Source organism: Pongo pygmaeus, chromosome 21 (genome assembly GCF_028885625.2).
Source record: "Pongo pygmaeus isolate AG05252 chromosome 21, NHGRI_mPonPyg2-v2.0_pri, whole genome shotgun sequence".
NCBI lineage: Eukaryota > Metazoa > Chordata > Mammalia > Primates > Hominidae > Pongo > Pongo pygmaeus.
Genome location: NC_072394.2, coordinates 62,511,688 through 62,535,783, shown reverse-complemented (window position 1 = coordinate 62,535,783; position 24,096 = coordinate 62,511,688). Strand labels below are relative to the sequence as shown.

The window sequence follows — 24,096 nt, the reverse complement described above, 5'->3', positions numbered from 1 at the left end:
TATGAATAACAAAATATATAATGTATATATATCAAATCCTTTAAATTTAACTGACTTCTAATTAGAAAGGATTTAGATACATTTCACAAACAAACAAATTGAGGCTCAGAGAAGTCAACTGATTTACAGAAGGTTACAGAGCAGCTAAGAGGTAGAGCTGGAATTTTTCTACCATAACAATTTCTTATTAAAAAAAAAAACTATAATTCAATGAATAGTGTGTTTTGCTAGTCTCTGGGACTGATCATAAGTCACTTTGGACAAAGTGCTAACATAAAGACTTGGCAGTTTCTGTGGGCGTCTGACCCAGTAGCAGTCTTAAGTAGAAAAGGAAAAATAGTGGAAAGCAATGAGGTAGCATATGTGGCAAGAAGTCATAGAGGACACTCAGCTGCTCCAGGTGCTACCTGGCAACCATATCAGTAGCTAACATTTATTGGATTCCCAGAACATCCTCAGCAATGTGCCAGCACTTTAGCTACTTTATCTTATTTAGATACTACAGCAATGTTGTGTGAGAGAGATATGAACATACTATAGAGAAAACAAGTAACTTGTGGACTAGCACAGAGCTTGGATTTGTGCACAAGTTCTGCAAGCTCTGAAAGTCATGCTCCAAGTTACTGTGCTTCCTGCCTCACCAGTATACCAGGAGGGAAGAGGAGGGAAGGCTCACCTCTGTAAGGACACTTATTTGAAAGCCAATTAAAAATATTTTTCAGGGAACATTTATTGTTTGTTAGTTTCCCCCTTTGTGCCAAGATTTTCACCTTCGTGCTGGGGTAAATTTCCTTTCTTTAACAGTGTTTGCAGAGGTGAGCTTAAAAATACTCTAAAGAGGCATACTTTTCATTTTGATAGAATTTTTCAACAAATTATTGCTTATTTCTTGGTTAAACGCACTCAATTTGATTTTCTAAGGCACAAACCACATATATAAACAAAATTTACCAAACACATAAAAAGTTGGAATTCTCATTCAAGTGTTTGGATTTTGATGGTTCAAAAGTAAAAATTGACTTGTTTCACAGATCCCTGTTCTAAAGTACCACTCATCCCAACCGCAAGAAAATGTAAAGCCTGGGTTAATTTCCTGCAATAAGTAGTCATTTAATTAAAGAACAAAATTAACAGGAATCAAAATGTTGCAGCTGTATTTTTTGTTAGACATTATATAAAAAAGGAAAAGTATAATACAGTAAATCATTTTGTATAACATGAACTTAAAGGTTTTCAAATTAATTATGATCAGGATAAAAATGTCTTTTGAACATAATACTGAATGACACTGTCACATGTCCCTCATGTCAGAGGCCTGGGAGTGGTGAGCCTGCACATGCACGTTGCCCGTCCTCCATTACACTGCAGAACTGTAAAACAAGGTTGAAAGGCAAACAACAGTTTTCTTCTGATAGAGTTATGTTGGGTCTTAACTGACCCCAACAGTTCACACTCCTCAGACACCAAAGAAGGAAGGAAGTGTGTCCTCTGGTTACTCCTCTTGCAGGTAAGTGTGGTCAAGATTGCACCTGTGTGTGTGATCCTGCTCTTCTCACAAACACAGCAGGTAGTCTTGAGCTGAACTTCAGGAAAGTTCCCTGATGAATGTTCAGTGTTGGTATCAAAAAATTAAACACAAATTCTTCTCAGAAGAAAATCTCTATGGCCTGTGGAATCTAGAGATTATAAAAAAGACAAAGAATTTAAGGTTATACATTTCTAGCAGTTAAAATAGCCAAAAACCTTAGACAAATAAATTTGCTGCTATTAAAAAGCTTCTCAGAAGTCCCATATGTAAAACATGAGGATGGAGCTACTCTGGTTAAAATAGGGTAGAGTCTCAGAGGGCTCCCCACTCTCAGGCCCCTGTTATATTATATGCTGAATTCTTAGGACTACCTAGAACTTAGTTTTGAAACTGTGAGTTAAGCCCTTGAAGTACACAGAAAGGCCAGGGCTTTGCTAAATCAGTAGAAATAATGAATTTGTTAATAAATTATTGAAAATTATAGTAGAGTTATGACTTTGTAGAGTAATATGTTCATAGTAATTTTAAAACACAAAATCTCATAACTAAAAATACTGACTCTTAAATTGATATGAATTGTTAAAACGTGGTATAAAGATCTTAAAATTATTTCCTTATGTTCAAGTATTAGAGTCATTATTTTAGAAAGCTATCAACTTAGGACAATAAATATCTTTACTAAACATTTAATAATGTATAACTGGAAAATGTACAAAATTGAGATTGCAATATATAGAATATGTAGTCATTCTATTTAAGACAGAATGAACATTAAATGTAATTGTGCATGATTTACTGGAACTGTTTTTCCTAAACATTCATGTGACCTATTCCTTCCCAAAAGTATGTTAGTCATGGCACGGAACCTTAAAAAACAAACTCTTTGCATAATTTTTTCCTATTCATCCAACTTTCCCTTCCCCTTGATATATTCACCCTAAAACCATTGGTTAAGGTGGAATTCCATTGTACTTAGTTTCTGTTCTATAGCCACATTAATCTTACAGAGTATATCTTTCAGATAACAATTGCAGTGGCCACTTTGTAACAAACAGAAAACTGAAACTATTATTTTAGTTTAAGGCAGTATCTATATGCAGGATTTCCTTTCTCTTTGTATGTGGGCCTTGAGCATCTTCAGATAAAAGAGAAGACAAAGCAACTGATACAGTTGAAGGCTTGTTGCATCACAGTCATCTGCTTTAGAATCAGAGATGTTTGAGAACTTCACATAATTACTACTGGTCATGGCAAAGAAGTGGGGGGAAATACTGAAAAAATATGCAGTTCAGTAAGTAAAGAAAGTTAAATCTTTTCCCAACTTTGTCATCACCAAGAAGCCCAGTGTCATCCCTTGCATATGGTAGCATAGACAGAGAATATATTCATCTTAATGGGAAAAGTCTTGATTATGGAAGAATCAGCCAATATATTCCCAATGGAACATAAACTCCACGAAGATGGGAGCCTCCTTTATCATATTCACTATTGCATTCTCAGCACTTACTCAAATATTTGCTGAGGAAACAAATACTCAGCTTTAGGAGAACACTGGCTGTGTTAAAGATGTGACTAATAATTTAAGATAGGAAAAAGTAAATGTGAAGGTGGGGAAATCTATAAGTATAAATAGGTGAGTTTTATAAATTGGAGGAATTCTGAATATTAGAGGGGAATTAAATACACAGAAAAATTACTTTCATTGCTTTGAGGCTTATTTTTGTTAAATATGCATTAACTACTTAAATAAACCAATATTGTTACCATACATATCACCTTTCACCAAGTCCTAAAGGAAATAATGGGAGCAGGCAGCATTCTTACTTGCGGTACATTCTGTTTGTTCAATAGAGTTCTTTGGAAAAATGCTGAATTTGTATAGCTTGATACATGGTTTGTGGCGGGGCGGGGGGGAGGCGGTGTGTGTTTCAAAAATAAATCAGTACCATGAAATTCACAGAAACAAATCTGACCTTGTCAAGTGCTTGCTTGATGCATGTACCTCCATTTCATTACTTTTGTACTCATTTAATTCTTTACGAATTGCTGCCTGAAATTTAAAAACAAGACATTGTTTTACAGGATATTAAAAAATCAGGAAATTAGCATCATGTTTATAAATTAACCATTCCTAATACTTGACTCTATTATGTAATATACAGAAAAAAATAAACAATTTTTTGGTTCACCATTAAAACTGCCATACTCATTATTATAGTCCTACCAAGCTAGTATGTAGCTAATATTCTGGAAGTCTTTGTAAAAATTTTATTGATACATAATATTTGTACATATATACAGGGTACATGTGATATTTTGTTATATGCATAGACTGTGTGATGATCAAGTATTTGGGATGTCCACCTCAAGTATTTATCATTTCTGTGTTGGGAACATTTTAAGTCCTCTCTTCTAGCTGTTTTGAAATATACACGACATAGTTGTTAACTGTAGTCACCCTACTCTGCTATAGAACATTAGAACTTATTCCTTCTATCTAATTGTATGTTACTACCCGTTAACCAACCTCTCTTTCTCTCCCCAAACCCTGCCACCCTTCCCAGCCTTTGGTGTCTATCATTCTACTGTCTACCTCCATGACATCAACTTTTTTGATCCCACACGAGTGAGAACATGCGATATTTGTTTTTCTGTGCCTGGCTTATTTCATTTAACATAGTAACATCCAGTTCCATACATGTTGTCAAAAATGACTGGATTTTCTTAAGGTGGAATATTCCATTTTGTGTGGGTATGTATACACACTGGATTCACATATACTACATTTTGTTTATCCATTAATCTATTGATGGACACTTAGATGATTTTGTATCTTGGCTATTGTTAATAATGCCACAGTGAACAGGGGAGTACAGATATCTCTTCAATGTACTGATTTGATTTCCTTTGCATATATACCTAGAAGTGGCATTTCTGGATCATATAGTTTTTAAAAAATATTTTGAGGAGTCGCCATACTTTTTTCCATAATGGCTGCATTAATTTACATTCCCGTCAACAGTATATAAAAGTTCACTTTTCTCCTAATCCTTTCCAGCATGCTTTTATTTTTTTAATAACTATTCTAACTGGAATAAGATGATGTCTCATTGTGGTTTTGATTTGCATTTCCCTGTTGATTAATGATGTTGAGCATTTTTTCATATACCTGTTGGCGATTTGTATGTCATCTTTTGAGAAATGTCCATTCATGTCTTTTGTCTACTTTATAATGGGATTTTTTTTTTTTTACTGTTATTTGAGTTCCTTGTATATTCTGGATATTAGTCCCTTTTTGGATGAATAGTTTGCAGATATTAATATTTTCTCATATTCCCTGTTGTTTCTTTACTCTGTTGATTTGTTGTGTAGAAGCTTTGTGGTTTAATATAGTCTCATTTGTTTATTTTGGTTGTTATCTGTGCTTTTGAGGTCTTAGCCGTAAAATGTTTGCCTAGACCAATGTCCTGGACTGTTTCTTCTGTGTTTTCTTTTAGTGGTTTTATAGTTTGGGGTCTTACATTTAAGTCTTTATTCTTCAAGTTGATTTTTGTATATGGTAAGAATAGGGGTGCAGTTTCATTCTTTTGCCATATGGATATCCAATTTTCCCAGCACCATTTATTGAAGAGTGTCCTTTCCCCAGTTTATGTTCTTGGCACCTTTGTCAAAAATCAGTTGGCTGTAAATAAGTGAATTTTTTCTGGGTTTTCTATTCTTTTCCATTGGTCTATGTGTCTTTTATACCAATATTATGCTGGCAGTATAACCTTATGAAGTTAGTGTGATGCCTCCAGTTTTGTTCTTTTTGCTAAGGATTAGTTTGGCTATTCAGGTTCTTTTTGGGTTTCGCATGAATTTTAGGATGGCTTTTACTATTTTTGTGAAAAATGACATTGGTATTTTGTTAGGGATTGCATTGAGTCTGTAGATTGCTTTGGGCAGTATGGTCATTTTAGCAGTATTAGTCCTTTCTATCCATGAGCATGAGATATCTTTCCATTTGTGTGTGGCCTCTTCAATTTCTTTCATCATTGTTTTGTAGTTCTCCTTGTAGAGGTCTTTCACCTCCTTGGTTAAATTCATTTTCAGGTATTTTTGGTACCTATTTTAAATAAGATTGTCTTCTTGATTTCTTTCTCAGCTAGTCCATTATTAGTTTATAGAAATGCTACTAATTTTTGTATGATTTTGTATCCTACGACTTTAGTGAATTTATCAGATCTAAGTTTTTTGGTGGAGTCTTTAGGTTTCTCTAGGTGTAAGATTATATTGTCTGTAAAGAGGGATAACTTGACTTCCTCTTTTCCAGTTTGGATGCCCTTTCTGTCTGTTGCTCGATTGCTCTGGCTAGGACTAGTATTATGTAAGTCTTCCATTCATTAATTTGCTGAACTGTAGTGGGAAGACAGCCCTTCCCCCAACCCCATTCACTCCATACCTAAACAGACCAAGCACATGCTTAGGGCACTAATGAAACAGGAACACCAAGATAATAAACTTCAGCTTTCAGTGAACTTGGAATTTTATAATCTGAGATAATCTAGAAATAAGCCTTTCTAACTTCAGCATACATTAATATTTTGGCTTCCCCAGGCCCACCTGCATCAGGTACTTCTTTCTCAGATAAACACTCGAGGGACCCGATGAGACTGAAAACATCAAACATAGCCTCTGGGACAAGTGAAGTCTTTAAGAACTTTAGGGATATATTATTCTCATACTCAAACACATCCGCAGACTACCAAAGATACTTCTCCTCATATCACTGTGATCCTCTGAGCACATCAGTCACAAAGAACCAGGCAAGTTAGTCCAACATGTTCGCATTTCTCCAAGTTGATGCAATATCTGTGTACATACTTATACTCGGCATATGAAGAATGAAGAACAATTAGCAAATTCCTTGCCTGAATGTATAATTTTTCTCTTCCTAAAGGCTTTAAGTCTTCTGAAAATTAATAGAAGCAAGAAGGTGACAAAACTCTATGGACACTCTTGGGCTTAAATCCTGCCAGTCAAGTGTTTGATCACAGACAGGAACTTACCCTCTTTGTGCTCAGCAAATGTCATGCAGAGACCCTATGACCTACTACACCTCCTTGTGTTCTTCCTGCCTCTCTAGCTGTTCAGTTCAGACTCCTTAGGAGGTTCTCAGAGATACCTCAAACTGCACAAGTCCAGGGAGAGAATCTAGAACCTCTTCTATACTGTAGAGGCTTTCTTGAATGCCTCTTTGTCCCCACTGTAGCTCTTTTTGTTTAAACTTGTCAGTTGATCTCTTATGGCAGCCTTGCCCACCTTTGATTTATCCCTTATACCAAGGTTTCTCAATTTTCACAGTCTTGACATTTGGGACTAGATAATCCTTTGTTGTGGGGGCTGTTATGTGCATTGTAAGATGCTTAGCAGCATCCCTGGCCTCTACCAGTAGATGCCAGTAGCATCCCGAGTTGTGACAATCAAAAATGTCTCTAGACATTGCCAAATGTCCCTCGGGGCAAAACTGTCACCTAGCTGAGAACCACTTCTCAATCTGACCCTGAATTATCTTTGAGAAACCAATATTTACTGCAGTATACCCTTAAATAGTTGAGGGCTCCCATTGTCTATGAATAAACTCCCTGGCATGACATATTTTGCCCTTATTATATCACCCAACACCCCCCACCAGCACAGGCAGTTATGTACCTTATCTGCTGCTGACAGTCTCGTCCAGGGTTTGTCTGCCCTCCTGTCATAGTCCTGCGCTTTTGCTACTTCCACGTAATCACTGAATCGTATCAGAATTTTTCTGTCTCTTAATTCATCAACGGTGGGTCTCTGATTAAGCTAAAATTAAAGATCATCATAGTTAAGTATCACATCCCAAACTAGCTTTTTTGAAGTACTCTGAACAAACAGCACTTCTCTAAAAAAAAAAAAAAAAACTGAAACTGGAAAATATAACCCAAATACAAGCAATCTCTAATGTGAAGGGCTGAAATTATATACTGTACTCTTAAATCACAATCCCCCTTCCTCCAACATATTTTATCAGAAGGAGTCGCACCCCCAGTAGTACATAGCACCAGCTCAAGGAATGGTTAGTGAATTAACTTAGATTTTATGGCATCACTGGCTTCAGATACAATTAGATAAGCTTTTTTAAAGTACTAATAAAGTTATTGTATGTCCAGCTTAGGGAGGATATTCTGTTAATTTCAAGAGAATTATTATGGAGCAGCACAACGAAGAAGGGGAATCCAGAACACTTGAATTTAGAAATGGTCAAGGCTTTAAAAGTAGATTAAGGTTTATAGAGTTGCTACCTGTATTGGCCATAGTAAATATTAACTATTTGAGTCACAGATAACAAACCTTTGAGTCTAATAAAGCTTTCTGCAACTGAAGAACTTCTAGACATATTGGAAGTGAACAAAAACGATGAGTGTAAAATGTGACTAAAACACTGATACCCAGGTATGCTCTTCCTAGACACTGTGAATTAAGAAAATGCCAATCAACTTCTGGCTTCCACCTGAACATAAGTAAAAAATGTCATGTGCATTGTGCACCTCTCCAAGTGCTACTGTGCTAGGGAAGGACTTCGTCCATAGAGAACGTCAGAGGGAGTTAATTCATTGTTGCTGAGCAAATATCCTGATTTAACTGATACCATGTTGTCCAGGAAAACGTTATTCATGACCACAGAGTGATACCTAGCATTACCCATCCCACGTGCTACCGAAGCAGCTGTTCTCTAGACCACCTTTTATTACTCAGCCAATAAAATGCTTATACTACCTTTCTTGTCAATCTTTGCTTGATTTCTCTTCTTTCTTCCTGCTCTGTCTGATCATTCCTTTCTGTGAAAGATTAAAATAGGAAAAAAAAATAACAAAGAGAAACAGGTTGAAACGTTCTTCTCTTTAGCAGGGAAGTGTACCCAAGATATCCGTATTTCTGGGAGCTGAAGGTAAGATATTAAGGAGACCTTTTTCCATATCACTCTTGGTGTTTTTTTCCCACTTTGTCAGTCACTGCTCAGGAGATCATGGTCTCATTACACAGAAATACTTGTACTAAGCAAAGCTTTGCTGTCATCCCAACCTGTTCTCCTCAGCCCTTCTGTGCATTAGAAACAACCACAGATAATGGCTGCTGTTTAAGGAAGTAGACACCTCTGTGTCTGTCTTTCTCACTGATTTTCTTTCTCCCAAAATATCTTTATATTTACATCTAGCACTTAGTCTACTACAGCTTTTTTTATGTGGCATCTAAGTAAATAAATGTATATGTACATTTCAATATAAATAGCACTGCCACTAATTTTTTTCCTTAATAAGCGTACAGACTTTTTAACCAACAGAAAACATGGAACACCTTCTTCAGCTCCTGGGCAGTGTATGCTTGCCTGGAATTTATATGTTCAGACTATATTTCAAATCTTAACACATCTATGAACCTCGCTGACTCTCCACTGCTGAAGCGTGAACACTGTTATATGACAGTGCCTTTTAAAGGAGCCCAAGTCCCTCAGCAAAATTAGCTTTGCTTGGTAAGTTGTGACTATTAACATTCAAGCTGTGCTCGCACCTACACTTGGAAGCTAAAAATAGACCAAAGTGCTGAGATATAGTATAAAATGTAAGCTTCCCCCGGGATACAAGATAATGGCTGTCCTATTTCTGGTATTCTCTGTTGCTAAATAAAGCCTTATGTCCCTGACCTGAACATAGCTCCATTCCTAGGAAAGAGATTTCAACAATCAGCACTCCTAGAAACACTGGTAGGTTTTGGTAAGGGAAATCCTGCCACTTGCAATTAACACAATTTCACATTATCTGCCTTTATGTAAAAGATGCATTTCAAATATTTATACATTTTTGGGATTGGTTATATGAGAGTTTAATATATTGTGCTTTCCAGTAATTTTTTTTAAAGTGAGTCATCTTGGATTAGGGTGTTTTAGAAAAGGTAATGAAATCCTGTTTCTGCTCAATTCTTTATACAAGTGAGAAACCAGAAGAAACCATACTTTTAAGGTATCATCAGAAAGCTGATACAATTAGAGAAACATTGTGAAAGTGTCCAGATAAGGCAAGCCATGAGGGATTTACGTGACGTAAAATATTCAGATTTCTTTAAAATAGGCCATGGGCAACTCCCAAGTGCAGCTTCCATGTGAAAAGATTGAAACAAAGTCAGATCTTTTTTTTTTTTTAAATCCTGAAAAATGCCATAATTACTATGAAGGTCACCAGCAGGGTCTTTGGAGAATTGATCTTTGAAAGTTCCTGTCAGAGTGCTTCTTTGTGCCAGGCGCTCTGTTGCAGACCTCCTCCAAGAAGTCCTCCCTGTTAGCCTAAGCCCACAGACCTCCCCTTCTGAGCTCCCCTTAGTGATATGTTTGTGGATTTCTTATTTCCAGACCCAGAACACCCTGTGCATTATACAAAGCAAGGGACCCATAATCAGGGACTGCTATACCCGTATTTTCTGGAAATAGCTCCAGCAGCTTGGACAGTTAGTTATACATGAGTCTTCCATGAATATCCAGAAATGTATTACTGCTTTTGATGCAGTAGTTAAGAAGATGGGCAATGGAGTTAGGCAGACCTGGGGTTGAACTCTAGTGCTATCCTTTTCCCAATATTCATTTGTTAAAAAGTGCAAACCCACAAATATGTTGCAATGATTAAATGAGGGAATATATACCAAGTACTGAATACAGTCCCTGGCACAGATTGGGCATAATAAAGAATTACCATCACCATATAAAGGGGCCCCTGCTCTTCTGCTTTTCTATCCATGTTATACTGATATGGGCAGAGTTTTGAGTGCTCCTCAGATATGATTGCAGTTAGTCATGAGTTCCCCCTTGAAGCAAATACAAAAGTGATATTCTAAGAATTGATTGTAAGAAGAAAATACAATATAGTATGAGTGCTTGAAGTCCTGTGTATCAAGAGCCTATGAGTATGATGTTTCATACTAGGCTATATATAGTTACCCTATTCTCATCTCCACAGAACAAAAGTAAAACCAAACATCCACCACAAACCTAGCAGTAAAATTCTCAGGTCCTCCCACTCAGGACACTAGAGAGGGCTTCTGAGGTAAGGACAAACCTACATTCACTGATGAAGGCACAGTGTTTATGGAGGGATTGCCATGGCCACCGCAGAGGAAACCCATCTTCCCTTTTGTGCACTGAAGGTTAGGGCAGTCAGTTTCAGTTATGCACTTGCTAGCTCCCTATTCACCAAAGATAGTTCTGTTTCTAAGGCTCTGATATTTATTTCCAAAGAATAACACAATTAGAAGTACTTGCTCATGGGAAGACCTGGTTGCCCACAATAGGAAGGAAGAGGCTGCTACTGAAAGAAGACATGGTTCCTGGGTTAAAAGTCTGGGCTGTAGTACTCTCTTCCTGTTGCTGACAGCAGGCTACTTGGAATGTGGTGCTTCCTGTGTCTTGAACTTGCCTGGTTCAAGTCTTGACTGCTACTTTTAGTAGCATCTGCAACTTATAAGCTTTATAAATAAGTAACTTAATTTTTAAAAATTCAAATATTTGGCAACTGAAACAGCTTGACTTTTCTGTCTGCCTACTTAATTAAGCATGTTATCAATGAAGAGCTTTTCTTTAAATCCTCGGAGATGGTATAGTTAACATAGAACAGTAGTCACTATATCTTAAGTTTAAAAAGTAAAATGAAGAAGTCTTTATCTGAGGGTTATTTTCAACAATCTATAAAGGAGGGGACTGTTTTAGGCAGTTAATGAAGGCATTGAGGCAAAGAAAGGAGGGAGGAATCAATTCAAGTTAAGTACCCAGACCAACAAGGGGCTCTGCGGTATTTTCTGACAGAAAGTCAGCTTGGTACCATTATAACTTCATAAAAAGATGTTCACAAATAAGAAAACAAACTCAGAGAAAGCCTGCAGTGTTCATCACATAAAGAGAAAAAAAGTCCTTTAAAAATCCAAGCCATTAGAAGACACTTTCTGTAGAAAATGTTTTGAAAACTGAAAATGACTAGATAAAGAACTATTGGAGAAACACTTTTTCAAGAGGTTTGGCCACCCCTAAATCACTGACTTTATGGAATATTTAGTGGAATATAGTGCCCTAGCGCACGCAGGTTACTCATGAACACCTATGCGCAGCATATGCTATAATTGTCCAGCTAACGGGAAATGCAAGGGGGCACAAGGCTGGGAGCGACACAGGGTCCTGGAACCTCAAAGTCCTGAGCCATAGGAAAGCTTCCCATGGCTTCACTGTTTCCCTGAGCTGACTGCTTTATTCCTCCCAAGTGTAACAGGCAAGGGGCGTGTCCTTCTCTAGTGTGTTCATGCGGTTCATGCTTTGTGATTTCTGTAGCCATGAAGAACCCCAACCCAAACTGCCAGGAAGACCTGCTTGAAACCTAACGCGCTTAGATATATGGGACTAACCCTGAAAGTAAAAACATCTTTATGCTAAGAGGAGAGGAGTTTTTTAAAATTAAAAAAAAAAAAAGGAATGTTTCTAGGTATATCAGCTTTCCTTTGGGGCTTGCTTTCAGAATTCCTCAGCAGCTCAGAGTTACTGGGAGCATGGAGCATTCCGCTTGCAGAGAAGGGCTGGGTTATGGGAACTCAGGATTTGTGCAACAGCCTCACCACACGTGAAGGAAAATCTCTAGAGGAATCACCAGCTACTCACGTTTCAAGATATTTCTTCTCTCCAGCTCTTCCACGGCAGGTCTTTGGCTCAGCCGTCTGCGGAAAAACACTAAAATTATATTTTGCACCATAGCAGCTGCCTGCAAATTCCACCTGGGGTCTGCAAGGATGAGAGGTGGCTGGCACACCCCTATAGATCGCCTCCCAAAATTGGGAGGAGAGAAAGTGAACCTTTGGTTGTTGCCTCTTGCTGGCAAAATCAAGTCAGACTTCCAGGTGACAGTGAAAGCTCTCCCGTCACAGAGCTAATACTAGGGTAGTCCTTGCTCCAACTCCGCATGTGCAGGTCTTCATTTTTCTGATCAATCGCCCAAACCTTGCCTGGCCTGGACTGTTCACCAGAGCAGTGTATTTAAGCAGCGAGGAGATCTGTTCAGGAAATTCTTTTTCCTGCCCATTGGCTTAGGGAGGGGTGGGTAGCACCACCTGTTTTCAGGCTTCTGGATCCAGAGATGCTGGGAGATCCATGCTTCCCAGCACTGCCTCCGTTGTCAGCACGGGAGACACCAGCCTTGGGAGCACTGATCTCTCCTTCCGGCTTTCTGCCTGCTGAACTGCTGAGTAGAGCCGCCTGTGCCCAGCCCAGCACAAGGGGGAGTGTCTAAAGACGTCTGAGGGGCCTCCCGCCTCTTGTCAGCAAGCATGCAGCTCAGCTCGAGCGCTGAATAAAAACTGGGAATCTCTTCCAGCCAGCGCAGCTAACAGAGCTGAGCCCACCCACACGCATTCCCCTCCCACCATCAGCCCAGACGGAGTGTGCGATGTGAAGACAAATTATTATTTCTTTTTCAAGTGGTCTCTCATTGAGGAAGTTGGAGGATGCAGCCAACAACAGTCACCACCAAAAAACATAAAGGGCTTGTCAGGAGAAGGAGGCATCATTATCCAAAATTAATGCCAAGCTCTGATTATTTTTATGACTACAATAATATTGTCCTTGGGCCAGAGCCAGAAACCTTCCCACTTCCAGATCCTCTAACCACAGCAGGGAGACAACAGGGCCCACTATTTGAATGCCCAGAATTTAGGGCCATAATATTTTGTCCCAGTGAGGATGTTGCCTCCATTTAAAAATTATTTATCTCCTATTTATAATCCTTGTCCCAGCAGAAAGCCTAGGGCATTGCGGGGCTCAGCCACTCCTCCCTCCCCACTAGAACACAACCCTTTGTGGTTCTGCTCCCCTGGGGGCTTTGTCTTCTGGCTCTGTGGGTGGTTGCTTCCACATCATATCTCGATGTTCAGTGAGACTTGAACCTCCCCCCTGACAATTCCTGGCTGGAATCCTCCCCAGTCCCAAACAATGCTTGCAAAGCCTAGCTCACTGAGTGTTGCTCCTGCAGTCTGGTCAAAACACCCCAAAGGCCATTCATTCAAGCACTCAGGAAATGACTATGAAATATTTGCTATGTGCCAGGCACTGTTCCAAGTCCCCAGAACAGAGTGCTGAATATGGGAAGTCTTCCCTGCCCTTGGGAAGCTCATAGTCTAGAGCAAGCTTGTCTAACCTGTGGCCTGCAGGCTGCATGCAGCTCGGGACAGCTTTGAAGGAGGCCCAACACAAATTCATAAACTTTCTGAAAACACAATTCATGAGGGTTTTTTTGCAATTATTTTTAGCTCATCACCTATCGTTAGTGTATTTTATGTATGTGGCTCAAGACAATTCTTCCAGTGTGGCCCAGGGAAGCTGAAAGATTGGACACCCCTGGTCTAGAGGTAAAGGCAGACAAATGAACAAAATCATCTGAGAGAGTGGTCAATGCCGTGGAGGAAATGGGGGATATGGTGGGTGAGTGGTTGGGCAGGGGCAGGTACATTCAGAATCTGGCAGAGACACATTTCGCTGAGACCCAAATGAAGAGAAGAAACCAGTGTGGGAAGACCACAGCTCCCTCCACAGCGTCTCTTAACTGTTCACACACTGGGCTTAAACACTGAGGGAGTGAGGATGGGGGGAGGTAATCAAGGCAGGCTTCATGGAAGAGGAAACTTCTGAGAGAGTTATACAGAATCCACTTGGTACAGCAGTGTCTGCAAGGGTCTTGGAGAAGGAATTAGGTAAAGGAAGAGAAATCATCAGGAAATTGGAGTTGTCTGGGGTCTCCCCTTAGAGCTGGGCACCCAGCCTTAGCTTGCTTCTCAACGTATCTGAGTCTCTGTAAACAGGGAATGGTAAGAGAACCCAACAGCCTCTGTGTCTGAATAATGGTGGGGCAGACCACCATAGGAAAAGCAGGAACAAGCCAGATCCCTGGCCCCAATGCTGCCCACAGAAGGGCTCGGAAGCAGGAAGGAGATGGGGTGGAGGGGGAAGGCACACAGGCACTTTTAGAGCAATAGAAATGTAAAATCCCTGAAGCCCAGCAAGAGTGAGTGCACCATGAGTCTTTTACCCATGAAAAGGTACTTACTTTGCACAACTCCTCTGGCTAAGAGGGAGAGGCTGTGTATAGGAATGGGATCCTGGGAAGTAAAACATGGAGTCCTAATAAGTAAGCAACAAGGAGGAAGGGGTCCTAGGTGGGGGAGAATTGTTCTGAGAGCTGGCTAATCACAGACAACCCACTGGCATGACATCCTATTTCCAAATATCTTGTTCCACTTGAAGCCCCAGCAGCACGACCTTATCTGCACATAAACCCCTCTGGCACAACCCTATAAAACTTCCCTCCAGCCCCTGCCTCTTTGCAGCAGCCCCTTCTCTGCTGTGCTGCCCATTGCACCCTTGCAACGGATCTTCATACTTTCTCTAATAAATTTGCCTTTACTCACAACTGCCTTGGTAAACTCTTTCACTGTCCGCGATGCTGGCCCCAGCCATTTGTATTTTATGTGTGGCTCAAGACAATTCTTGAGCCAGCTGCCCAGCCAGGAACACCCATAGGGACACCTGAGGAGCAAGGCTGTGCATTTCCTCAAATCTGAGAAGTACCCCAAATGTCCCTGGAGGCTGGTGTCCACTGGCATGGCCCCCGAACAAGGCTTCCCCCCGCCCTTTGTTGGAACCTTGTCTTTCTCATCTAAAATGAGAATTAGTACCAGACCCTCTTAATGAGAATTAAATGAGATAATGCGCAAAAATGTTTGTGACAATGTATGCTTGGGATATAGTAATTTCTCAAGAAAACCCAACCTGTGACTTGCCAGCTGGTCACGGACCATGTTCCCAGAAAAGCATTTCATCCAACTGATACACCTCAGGAAAGTGTAGACATCAAGCCAGCAAAAACTGTGCAATTGGTCCCAAGGCACAGAGGCAGTCTGGTGGTCCAATCGCTCACTGCAGGGCTTCATCTAGCTGCCAAGCTTCTCACGGAATGTCACCAGGGCACCCCTGAATGGTCTAGAATATGCAGTCCTCTGGGTAGACACAGCCCCAGAAGCAGAGGGTTGTAAACAGAGCAAAAGGGTGCTCAGGCCAGGACCCCACTGGCTTGTCACCAACCCGCCTCTCTACCTACAGAGTGCCAGGACCCCACCCCTGGAAGGGTGGATGCAGAACCCTAGACAGTGCTGTGGGCCCCAAGACCCTCCCTGCAGTTCTCACCAGCAGAGGGGACTGAGGTGAGCAAGAAGACCCCGATTGCCAGGTGAGGGTGCTAAGCAGGGTTCTTAGGGTGGTGCTGCCAACCCAACAAGGCCAGGCCACTGTTCAGACTAGGCTCCAACCTGGATATGAATGGCTTCTCAGAAGGTGACACTTTAGTTGGGATCCAGAGGATGATTGGGGATCGCTAGGTGAGGAGAGGACATGAGCAAAGGTCCTGAGGTGGGGTCGTTTAGATCGCATGGTGGTGTGTGTGCACTGAGGCTGAGCAGGGGCAGGACCCACACAGCCTGGCATCCCTGGAGAGGGAGTCTGGATTCACTCCTAGAACCCCAGAGCAGCACTGAAGGATTTAAAGCAGACCTGGGTGAGATGGGTATGAGTGTGCCAGGACTAGATTTGCATTTGCAAACACTCTCCAGACTCTTCCAGATTTCTGTCCAACAAAGACGGAGATGAACCCACTACCAAGAGATACGGACCTGCCCAGACCCCCACTAGATACCAAGGACAAAGTGTGCTGCAGGCCTGTGAGGGCCCCCTGAAGTGTTCATGACTTGGGGAAGAAGTTGGCCACAAAGCAAAAACACCCCACACTCCAAATTAATACTCATTACCCTAAGTATATATAAAAGATATCCTTTTGTCCACCTGCTACCTGAAGCTATGCTAACTCTTCATGCAGAGTTGGGGCTTCCAAAAGGAAAAATGGTGACGAGCCTGATGCCAAGGACAGACAATTACTTTGCCAACATTACAGGCGAGACCCTTGAGGCTCAGAGAGACAAATGTGATCAGCAGCTACTACGGCTGGAATCAGAACCCACAGCCAGTTCCAGATGCTGGGAGGGCTGAGGCAGGGAGGAACACCAGCAACACCAGCTGGCAGGAACCAGCCAGCAGGAACACAGCTGGGATGAGGCCCAGGAAGCATTCTCCCGGCACAGAGAGTCAGGTCCAGGCAGAGGCATGCATCACAGGCCACCACCCCTGCCCCGCAGTGTGCTGACCCCTGCCTGACACACAGTCGCCACTCAGGCCAGGGTGGCCCAGGATATTTTCTAGGCAGAACCATGGCCAGGAAAAGGGCAGTCAGGTTGAACGAGTCATGAAGCTCTGCGAGAGCAGACCCCCAGAGCCGGCGCAGGCAAGGGGAGCAGCCTGTGTCGAGGAGCAAAGGAATGGGCGCCGGTTCCTCTCCCTCACTACATAGCCTGTTTGGACCTGGCTGGGGCGGGGATGCCGCCAGGGCTTCCTGGGCTTTGAGCTTCAGGATCAAGTTGCTCTCCGAGGAGCCACTAGAGACGTGGCTGGAGCATAGCTGGGCTTTGGAAGCTGCAGAAGACCTTGTGGAGGGGTGGGGCGGGGTGGGTGGGAGTGCAGAACCCCTGTGGGATTCACCAACCCTCCCCACCCTCTGCAGCTGCTTGAGACTCCTGATTCAGAAATGGGGCTGCTGGTGATGTCCTGGTGCCTCCTGGAGCTGGGGAAGCCACAGTCTATTTCTGATTCTCCCCACTGAGAAAGCCTGAGTGTGGCAGTTAATTAAAGCATCGCGTGGGTGTGGGAGCGACACTAAGAAAAGAAACTCCAGGGACAGAGAGCAACATCTGCCGGTCTCCCCACCTGGTCCCTGCTTGCGTACACACGAGAGGTGGGGATGACAGGGAGGCTGGAAGGACCAGGCTGGGCTGGGGAACCACGAAGAGGCTAAGCAGGCCCTGGAATGCAGACAGGAATTAAAGGTATCGAGCACGACACACCCTGGAAAACGATGTCTATATGTTCAAGTGTGGATGTGAGTCATTTGTGGGGGCCCTGGGGGGCAAGGGGGCACCAGCCAAAGAGGTGACCCCACAGGCACTTCCTGGTTCCGAGTGCCTCTCACACGACAGATCTGTAGCAGTCACCTACGACACACCTGGCCCTGTGCTGTGAGTAGCACAGAGGAGACAGGGAGCAGGGGACAAACGATGGGGAGGAAGGGGCCTAGAGGTGGAGCTGATGAGACCGCCGACAGCCTAGACAGTCAGGACGCCTGGAGAGGCTCTGGGAGTCATGATGCAACTGTGCCACCCTCATTTCCAGGTCTGTGGAGGCTGTCAACTGTCTCTCCCACAGTCAGCACTGGGGCCCCAGCACTGGCACAGAGCTAGGATTCCAGTTCCAGCTCTGACCCCTGCCAGCTGGGTGATGGGGTCACGCCCTCCCTTACTTGAGCCTCTGATTCCCCAGGTGAACACCTGCCAACAAAATCCACAGGGATGCTGGGAGAGTCGAGAACACTAAATACAGGAGGAGGTTGGCACACAAATAGGTGGCATTATCATTACTACTATAGCACTGATATTATTCACCTGGCATGCTCAGCCCAGGTCTCTTCCAGCTTCAGCCAGCAGAGCTGCAGGCTCCATCCTGCCCAGCACCTCCTTGCAGGCCTGGATCCCCAAGAATCACTCCTCCTTCAGACACTGACAGCCTCCTCCATCAGACGGATGCTCACACCCTCTTCCATCATCTACTGGTTCACACCTCCATCAGATGCTCACATCTTCCTCCATCAGATGCTCACACATTCCTCCTTCAGACACTCACACCCTCTTCATCACTCACGCCCTCTCCATCAGACATTCACACCATCTCCATCAGACACACCCTCCTCCATCAAACACTCACACCTTCTTTCATCATCTACTCACACTGTCCATCACTCACTCGCTTCCATCAGACACTCATACCCTCTTCTACCAGACACTCATACCCTCTTCCATCAGACATTCATACCCTCTTGCATCAGACACTCATACCCTCTTCTATCAGACACTCATACTCTCTTCCATCAGACACTCATACCCTCTTCTATCAGACACTCATACCCTCTTCTATCAGACACTCATACCCTCTTCTATCAGACACTCATACCCTCTTCTATCAGACACTCATACCCTCTTCTATCAGACATTCATACCCTCTTGCATCAGACACTCATACCCTCTTCTATCAGACACTCATACCCTCTTCCATCAGACACTCATACCCTCTTCCATCAGACATGCACATGCTCCTCTGTCTGTCATAGCCTCTTTCATCAGACACCCCCTCTTCCCACATCAGACGCTGTCTTAGTGCCAAACTTGTACCAGTTTCTGAATCGTCCTCTGCACACACTGCTCAGCTGACTGCCTTCCTGCATGATGAGCACAGCATCAGGGGCTGCAGGTAATTTCAGGAAGTGGAAGGACATGGGGTCAGGAGAAGTATAGTTCCAGCTCCCCAAGCTTTGCTTCCCTGATGAAGCCCCACCCAGCCAGGCTGCCCCACTAAATGCACATACCCCAAATCTTGATCTCAACCCAGCACAGATGTCACAGAAGAGGTTTGAATCAACATCTAAAGTCACCTCAGCGTGGAGCAGAAATTGAGAAGCAATTCCTTCCATACAAGGCAGAATGCCTTCCTAGAGAGAACAGACAGCTCTACACCCACAGGGGACGCCCGGGCTATTTTGGGAGGCTCCTTTCTGGGAATGCCAATCCTGCCCCACAGCCGCCTTGAGTCACTGAGAAAAGCTGGCGGCCCCCGCCTGGAGATGGGATTCCCCAGCGAGGCAGCATCTCCACACACCATTCACACGATGCATCAATGCACTGTCAGACATCTGATGGTGAATGGGGCAGATGCCTCCTCTCCTTGCCCCCAGGCGCTCACCATCTGGGTGCATGGATGGCAGGCACGTTGACCCTATGTCTCAGAGCATCAGAGCAATGTGGGTGCGTCTGGAGAGAAGTTCAGGAAGAGAAGAGGACTCTCCATGCCATAAGATGAGGCCTGGATGATGAAAGAAACCGCCCAGGGAAAGACCCAGGATGGGTGTCCAGGCAGAGGGGATGGAGTGTGTCCACACTAGGAAACAGCAAGCAGGGATGTTCTGCCGACTGAGGGCTCAGCTGAGAGTTGCTGGCTGCTGGTCCACACGCCTGGGGCAAGCCCCATCCCAGTAGCCAGCAGTCCTGACTTCCAGGATGCCAGGGAGGATGTGACCCCAGGCACTTTGAGTCCAAAGCCGACCTTTTCACACCCTGTTCCCCACCTCCTCACACCTGCTCAGTGGCCAGCATCCTGGGCTCAGAGGCTGGCTCCAGCCACCACCCCGGCACACACCAGACCCCTGGGAGAACTGGCTCCTCTTACTCCCCATGTCCAACACCCCAGGAAGCTCCAAGTCTGCTGGGTTCTGCTTGCATCTATCCGTCCGTCCGTCCATCCATCTGCCTCTCGCCGTCCCCAAGGCCACTTCCCTGATCCAGGCCGCAAGCCTCGGCCCTGGATGATGAAGACCTCCATACTGTCCACCTCCCTGCCCACAGCAGCATAACTCTAACTCCTACTCCATGATGAGCTCAAGCCCGGGTTCCCACCATCCTCAGGACAAGCTCCAAGGCCCTCAGCAAAGCCTTTCAGTCCACGGTGACCCCTCCAGCAGCCCTTCCTGCTCCTACCCCTCCCAAAACTCCAGGCCCAGTGATGGCCCCACGTTGAGCAGCATTTACCAATAGGTGGCTGTTCACACTGTCCCTGTCTGGCAAAGATGTCCTTCTCCTCACACAGGGGTCCGCAGCCCCACTGTACCCCACACCCCCCCCATTATAACAATTGTTCTGTCTTGTCCCTTTTCCTCCAAATCCCTCACACGCATAACCAAAAAAACAACGTAACACCCTATCTGCAGTATAAAGGAGGAAAAAGGAAACTAAGTTTTAATCAAATAACACATATTCCAATTGGTAAGTGCCAGGCATGGCTGGATTAGGTAACACAGCACACACTGCCAATGCTGCCGCTACAGAAAAATCACCATCACAGTGCCAGCCACAAATGCAGACAGACCTACAGCTGCCACACTGGTCACTCCATGCCCTGAGAGACACTGGTGGAGGAATGATTCTTGGTGAAGTTCTGCACAAAGCAAAGTTCCCTCCCCAATCTGTGGGAGAGGTTTCTGGCATTTGCATTCCAGGAGACGCCACCTGTAATACAATTCCACCAAAATACCCATGCGTGTGTCCAAAATGCACTTAGGCTGAGGCTCAGGTCATCACAAAGAGGCTTCGGACTCTCATGAGTGTCCCAGGGACATTCAGAAGTCAAGTGGAATAGGGGGCCAGTCTTCATTGCTAAGGGAGTGCCCCATGGCTGCAGAACACCTGCCTCCCGGGACCATCCTGAAAATACAACAGGAGCTCCAGTTGCTGTGACAATCCACAGAGCTGCCCTGAATTTCCAAAAGGCAACAGAGAATGGCTGGCCTGCCGCCTATGTCCTGAGGGCATAAGAGGCAGGGCAACTTCAACTCCACCAGGAAGCCCCGCCAAGCTTGGTGCGGTGGGGGGCTTCTGATGTCGGGAAGGTGTCCCATGCCTCTTGTGCCCACCGTGACAAGTCTTCAGGCCAAAGGCTCCTGCCTACTCTGTCCTCCCAACCCCACCCCGCAGGAGAAATATGTCCCCTGGAGCCTGGGCTTTCTCCCAGGACAGCACAGAAAAGAACTCCAGGTACGTGGAGTTGGCCTCCCAGACTCTCCAGTGTCTCTTGTCCTCCACCTCCTGGGTGCAGCCAGTCCCCTCTCTGTACCTCCATGGTCTCACCTGGTGAGACTGAAAGGAGAGAGCCATATGTGAGGGGCTAGCCAGTCTGCTGTGCCCTGGGCTCCACAAGCTGCACACTGCACTGTCCCCATCACTGTTGCTATTTCTGTTTTGTCAGCCTGGCTCTGTGGCCCACCCTAAGCCAAAAGGGGACTCTAGACTGCCCTGCCCAGGGATGGGTTAGTGCTCCTGGGATACAGATGATCCTTCACTCTCTGCACCAGGAACAGCCCCACCGGTAGTGGGGAGGAGTCTCGCCTCCAATCAGCCGCCTGGAGCCGGGTGTTCCGAGGGCTCAGATGAGGCACCAACATCACTTCCACCCCCGCCCATGAAGGCCAGCTGGTCACCAGCACCAGTCTCTCTGGATGGCTCCCGGGCTGCCCTGAGAGGCTTCCCCAACCTCACCATGAACATACCCCTTCTACCTCCTCTTCCAGGTGCTAAAGACAGCAACATGGACACCAAGGGACACCCGGGTCACCTTCCATCTGGGGACTCTCAGAGGTGCTGAGGAATCACCTGGTGCCTGAGAACTATGGGAGGGAGGGAAGGAGAGAAGGGAGGGAAGGAGAGAAGGGAGGGGAGCGGGGAGAGGGAGGGATTCAAATCCTCTGGAGGAAAACCAGGCCCTTGACTTTCAGGACCAAACTCGCATCTACCTGTAGAGAGGCACTTTCTGTTCTCACAGTCAAGGTAACGCAGAGAACGTCATTCACAGTGACACCCAGCCCTGCCAATGCTATTTTTGAAAGGGGGAAAGTGGAGTGAGGAAGAAAGGCCAAGAACATGTGTGCAAAGAGGAGGGAGAGAGGCACCCTGCAGGGAAGGACGTGAGAGAGGGAAGCAGAGACAGCAGGCGTAAGAGGCAGGGCCAGGACCGTGTGTGCAGAGCAGGCATGAGAGACAGGGCAAGGACGGAGTGTGCGGGAGAGCAGGTATGAGAGGCAGAGTGAGGACAGTGTGTATGGAGAGAGCAGGTGTGAGAGGCAGAGTGAGGACAGTGTGTACGGAGAGAGCAGGTGTGAGAGGCAGGGCCAGGAGGGCGTGTGCAGGAGAGATGATGGCGTGTGCAGGAGAGATGATGGCGTGTGCAGGAGAGATGATGGCGTGTGCAGGAGAGATGATGGCGTGTGCAGGAGAGATGATGGTGTGTGCAGGAGAGATGATGGCGTGTGCAGGAGAGATGATGGCGTGTGCAGGAGAGATGGTGTGTGCAGGAGAGATGGCGTGTGAGAGGCAGGGTGAGGACAGCATGTGCCCTGTAGTGCCAGGTGTAAGGCTGGGGCAGGGAAGTGCACTGGAAGGAATGTGCCCCACACCCCACTTGGCCCACCACCCAGCCTGGCCTCCTCGGGTCCCAGCCAAGGGCGAGCCAAGCCCAGGTTGAGTCAGCTGGGAAGAACTAAGACGCTGGCCACACATTGGCGTGGACCAGGGACACTCAGCGAAGATCTGTGTTCATCCACCAGGACCCAGGGGCCCCAGCCCATGGCAAGGAATTCCTGGAGGGAGACGACCTGCTGAAGAGCAGAGCTCCAGCCTCCTCGAAGCCACCGAGCACCCCTCCCCTCCCCCACCCCACTCCTCTCCCTCCTCCCCATACCTTGTCCTCCTTTGGTCATGCTGACCTGCTGACCTGCTGAGCTGCCCTTGCCCAGCGCAGCTGCTACAACACAGTCCCCTAAACTCAGTGTCTTATAAACAACAAAAATCCATTTCTCCCTGTTCTGGAGTCTGGGAAGTCCAAGGTTGAGGTGCCAGCAGATTCGGCATCTGGGGAGGACCCACTTTCCCAGAGACAGCATCTTCTCACGGTGTCCTCACATGGTGGAGGGAGCAATGCAGCCCTCAGGGGTCCCTTTTTTGAGGGTGCTAATCCTGCTCAAGAACACTGCACCCTCGTGACCTAATCACCTCCCAAAGGCCCCATGTACAACCACCATCATACTGGGGGTGACACATGAATTTGGGGAGGACACAAACATTCAGACCACAGCACATGCCAAGCTGATTACCACCCGGCACCTCTGCCTGGGCCCTTCCCTCTGCTGAGAAAGTTGTTACCCAGATCTCCCCATGCTTCAGCTTAAACCTCTTCTTCCAGAAAGCCCACCCCGACTCCTCCAGCTGAAGTAACTGGCTCCTTTCTGCACAGGTTACTCCCCGGTGCATCTGTGTATTTCGTGGCCTTCATGGCCAGAATTGATTATTTATGTTTTGAGTACCTTAGTGGTAAGAACTGCATGCTGTGTACTCAGGGCCCTGGAACCAAGCCTGGTCCATGATAAGTGACCAATGAATGAGTGACTGAATGAATGAATGAGTGAATGAATGAATGAATGAGTGAATGAATGAATGAATGAATGAGTGAGTGAATGAATGAACGAGTGACTGAATGAGGGAATGAATGAATGAGTGAATGAATGAATGAACAAGTGACTGAATGAATGAATGAATGAGTGTCTGAATGAATGAGTGGATACATGAGTGGGACACCAAGGCAACGCCAGGTTTACACTGAGAAACTTGAGCCCAAAGGCTGGTTTTGACAGCAACAAGGCAACCTTGGGCAAGCCACCCTCCAAGCCTGTGAAAGACACACCACAGTCCCATGCTTGCACAGCTGCCACCAGAGTACAAAAGGCAGTATGTGT

General features: G+C 45.2%; 1 protein-coding gene across 7 annotated transcripts in view; it reads right to left on the bottom strand.

The window, feature by feature from the left end:
• Nucleotides 1-1,085: 1,085 nt before the first annotated feature.
• PHACTR3 (phosphatase and actin regulator 3) overlaps nucleotides 1,086-24,096 on the bottom strand; it is a 280,608-nt gene continuing 257,597 nt past the window's right edge. For all 7 annotated transcript variants that reach the window (XM_054467832.1, XM_054467836.1, XM_054467833.2 and 4 more), the window contains 5 exons: nucleotides 12,225-12,280; nucleotides 8,315-8,376; nucleotides 7,220-7,360; nucleotides 3,502-3,578; nucleotides 1,086-1,676 (listed from right to left, as the gene is read on the bottom strand). In XM_054467832.1, coding sequence (XP_054323807.1) covers nucleotides 1,661-1,676; nucleotides 3,502-3,578; nucleotides 7,220-7,360; nucleotides 8,315-8,376; nucleotides 12,225-12,280 — 352 coding nt within the window. In that variant the 3' untranslated portion in view covers nucleotides 1,086-1,660. The remainder of the gene's footprint in view (nucleotides 1,677-3,501; nucleotides 3,579-7,219; nucleotides 7,361-8,314; nucleotides 8,377-12,224; nucleotides 12,281-24,096) is intronic.